We start from the raw sequence: 4,145 nt of genomic DNA on the forward strand, positions 1-4,145 counted from the left end.
CCAACAGTTACTGTTGGGAATGCAATCCGGGGTCCCCTACAATGCTTGCTTAGGCTAATGGAGGTCCTGGCATTCAGCTCTCCTGGCACCGGGATACAGGGTAAACATTCCCCGGTGACCCTCTGCGTGCAGGTCCCCTCTCCAAAAGCTCATTAAAAGCCTCAGTGCACTTGTCGGCCATCAATTGCCCGGCGCGGGGGCTCGCAAGGTGCAGAGCGAGAGCTCGCTGCAGCTAGCCGGGAAAGGAGCCCCGTGGCGAGCAGACTTGGCCGCTCGGACTTGAAAGCGGCTGGGGAGCGCTTGGTGGCGGGCGCGTAAAGAGGAGACAAAAGCGCTCAGCAGGTAAGCGCGAGGGAGGGCTGCCAAGCAGGACCTGTCCCTGATGGCGGTGACAGGCTGGCAGCCGCGGGGACCGCTCGCTTTGGCATGTCCACGCGTCCCCCGCGGGCTGCCTGTCTCATCTCATCAGCCGCGAGGGGAGACGTGCCAGAGGCTTCCTTTGGGGGCCCGCTAATCCCCTGATCTCCAGGGTTATAAATATTCACGCCCCGGCGCCGTGCGGCTGGGATGGGACCAGACAAGCCCTCGGGGAAGTGAGACATCAACCACCGGCCCCGGGAGCACCGATGAAAGACCCCGCCGAGCCCAGTCAATGGCGTATCAGGACGGGCTGGTGCTGGACTTCGTGGCCGATCTCTCCCTGGGGGCTGCGGAGTGCCACCCCCGAGGGGTGCCCAGCCTGGACCTGTACGGCTTCCCCTCAGGACCTCCGTTTGGGGAGCGAGCCCTGGCTCTCCGGCAGGGGCTGCCCCTGGTCCCGCTTGAGGATGGCGAGCCCGAGGAAGAGGAGGAAGAGGAGGAGGAGGAGAGGATGGGGGGCACGTCTCTGCTGGACAGACCCAAGAGAAAGCGAGTCATCACCTATGCCCAGCGCCAGGCGGCCAACATCAGGGAGCGGAAGAGGATGTTCAACCTCAACGAAGCCTTCGATCAACTGAGGAAGAAGGTGCCCACCTTCGCCTACGAGAAGCGCCTCTCCAGAATAGAGACCTTACGCCTGGCCATAGTCTACATCTCCTTCATGACTGAGCTGTTGGACAGCTGCAACAAGAAGGAGGCGAGCTAGGGAGCCGAGGACGCAGTGGTTCTCCATCCAGGGAGGGAGGCGGACAGCACCATAGCCCAGGCAGGCAAGAGAAAGGACGGGGTGTGGCAATTTATCACAGGCACTGCTCTTGGCTGGCTGGTTAGTGTGTTGGGTCACCCAGCGGATCCTCGGGATGATGGGATAAGACCAAACCAAGGGGCACCCGGGGAGGGCGAGCAGGGAGGAGAGCACCACGCTCTGCCCATTTATTGAGTGGGACTTTGGAAAAGAAACGCGCGATGGGTTTTTTTTGTTTGTCTCTTTTTGCTTCAAACGCTGCAACCTGCTGCCCGTGGAAAAGGTCTGGAGCCTCCCCGCGCTGAAAGGGACCTGGTGGCTTTCAAGGGGGTTTCCCTGAAGGCGTCCGTGCCTCTCAGAGATGAGGACTACGTGCTTTCCACAGGCCGCCGATGCAACGTTAGCGGGGCCGGCGTCCAAGTCCCTAGTCTGTCCCTAGCCTGGCAAGTCAACCGAACGCCTCGCATGCCAGCGGAACAGCACAATGTGCCCCGGGCGCGGAGCTGCGAGTTGGCACCCAGGAGGGCTGGGAAAGGCAGGGGCTGGGCGAGTCCAGCGGCGCCCGATCATGTTGGCAAGGCCCATAATAAATGCAAGAGAAAGGGGGCCGCGACCATGATGAGCCTGGGTGAGAGGAGGGAAGAACTTGCGGCCTGAGAGCAGAGCTCCGGGGAGCCGGCGAACACAGCAGCTGGCTGCAGGGCGGGACACAGAAGCGCGTGTCTCTGCTGGGTGATTGGGTTAAACGCTGAATGTGTCGTGGCAGCAAGGAGCGCCCGGTGGCGAACACCCCCCCCCCTGCTGGGCCAGACCCCGGCTGCCCAGCGGCTACCCCCGGGCCAGGCCTGCTGCTCCCTCTCTCTCTGCCTCGGCGGGTCCGCCGGGCTCCCCGCCGCCCCCGGCACGCAGCTGGCGCCGCTAGAAACCCCAGCGCCACCTCTAGTGTGTCCCCGCGGCCCGCACGGGCTAATTGGCTTTGCCAGCCTGTCTCGCTGCCGGCGGGTGGACGCTTCCCACAGGCCCGGCGAGGGGCGGGTTTAATTATTTTGGCATTATCGAGAGTGCCGCCGAGGTCACCCGGCCCGGGGCTGGCGGCGAGAACCAGCCGCGAACGAGGAGCTGAGCAGTGAAGGGGGAAAGTCCCTTCTGAGTCCCAGCTGCCTCCGCTCCGCTAGGGGCTGCTTCCCCCGGCGACAGCTCTGGCCTTTGGCCCGCAACCTGCTCCTGGGCGCCCTCGGAGCGCAGGTCTGGCCTGCGCCTGCCGCCTTCGCAGCCGGGGCAGGGATAGCGGTGGGGCCCGGCCCAGAGCCGGGTGAGTCACCCCGGCTGTTGCTGCATCCAGCTTGGCTGTATTGCTAAAAGATCTGCCATAGGAATTACTGAGGGGAAAGTCTGTGGCCTGGGTCATACAGACGGTCAAAGCAGAAGATCACCAGAGCCCCCATGGCATTGGAATCAGTAGTTTGGGGGCCAGGGATTATGGGGGGGGGGGGGGAATGAAGATTTGAACTGTCTAAAAAATGTTTGATATTTTGAAAATTCAAAAACCTCAGCTAACCCTACTTGGGATTTGAGCACAGAAAGCACAGACATTTTCCATTCCATTTCCCCTCCCCGCTTTTTTAAATTTCAAAATGTTTCCATTAAAAAAACTCCAACCATAGGTAATCTAAAACTAGAGCAGCTATGTCTACGTTGCAGACAAATATTTATCTGTGTATCTATCTCTACATGCATTCTAGTGTCCCTGCTCCCTCTCACTTTCCTTTCTCCTGGTTTTCCTTCAGCTGATGTGTTGTCACTTCATCTCCAGTGAGATCAATAAAACACAGGTTTATTTACCCCCACCTTACATCAAAAGCATCTTAATAAACAGTTTAGGGGTGGAATGTGCCCTCACTGAAGTCAGAGAAAGAACTCCCTTTGAATTAAGTGGCATAAATTTGCAGCAGTGCCAATGAAGTCAAAAGAGTATTTTTGGATTTGTGCCAGCATAACGAGATCGGACTCTGGGCCAAGTGTCTCTGATTTATAGACCACCATTTTGTTAACTCTCATAAAGAGTTATATTTCTTTGTGTTTATTATTTCCTATTAATATTGCGATTAACATTTGCATTGCTGGATGCTTATTACCTATTTGTGCTGACCTTCCTGATTCAGATATCAGTTGTTTTGCATTATATCTCCTTTTTAGGTTATTGAAATATCTTTTTTAAGAGAGAGCAGGCTGGCTAATGCAGCCCAATACTCATTGTAAAACTGCGGTATTCCCTATTAACATAATTTCTGCTAAAATTAAACCCCTCGATCAATAAATGGTCCAGATGTGTATTGTTGTTACTGTTGTATAAAACAGCAAGATGAAGACAGATTCTTTAAGGACAATGGAGTGTGCAATTAGATTTTTCTTTTTAAAACTACTTTATAATCTTTATATAACTGTGCTTTCTGGAGAAAGACTGTATCACAAGTGTTCATTTTTATGTCACTGGATGAAATTAGGTTTCTATAACCCAATTTATTTTAAGAGCTTCAAAATGTAAACATGTCTGTGTGAGATAATTCAAAAAATTATTGGTTTTCTTTTTTTGGCTTAATAACTAAACATTGGAACATATTCAAGATCAAAATTGTTTTCATACTTGTGTTAACAGTTAGGAAAAGACAGAAAGCAATGTTTGTGTTTTATTATTTATGTACGAACCAAAATCCTGATCCTATATAATTAATTATTATTAAAGAATTCACTGGAAATTTTAAAGTATTAAGTCAGAGCTATCATGAAATTCCTCTTTGAGTCATCGATTGTGAGAAAAAAAAACAATGCTATTGCAATTTATGCCAGAGGAGAAAATGTAAAAGCAGCACAGGGCAAATGTCAAGGATCTCCACTGGTGCAAACTGCTATTGCACCATTGCCTTCAAAGGAACTACTCCATTTCTATGTTGATTTACATGAGGGAAAGAGTTGGTAAACG

At 53.1% G+C, this 4,145-nt stretch overlaps 1 protein-coding gene across 1 annotated transcript; it reads left to right on the forward strand.

Annotated features, from left to right (window-relative positions):
- Positions 1-205: 205 nt before the first annotated feature.
- On the forward strand, positions 206-3,556 carry FERD3L (Fer3 like bHLH transcription factor). Its single transcript, XM_075919813.2, has one exon. The coding sequence runs from the start codon at positions 653-655 to the stop codon at positions 1,124-1,126; it is 474 nt and encodes a 157-aa protein (XP_075775928.1). The 5' UTR covers positions 206-652; the 3' UTR covers positions 1,127-3,556.
- The last annotated feature ends 589 nt before the right edge of the window (positions 3,557-4,145 follow it).

Source organism: Pelodiscus sinensis, chromosome 2 (genome assembly GCF_052426305.1).
Source record: "Pelodiscus sinensis isolate ZL-2025 chromosome 2, ASM5242630v1, whole genome shotgun sequence".
NCBI classification, from domain to species: domain Eukaryota; kingdom Metazoa; phylum Chordata; order Testudines; family Trionychidae; genus Pelodiscus; species Pelodiscus sinensis.

Coding starts and splice junctions, on each gene's coding strand:
- FERD3L (XM_075919813.2), top strand. CDS start 653: ATGGCGTATCAGGACGGGCTGGTGCTGGACTTCGTGGCCGATCTCTCC.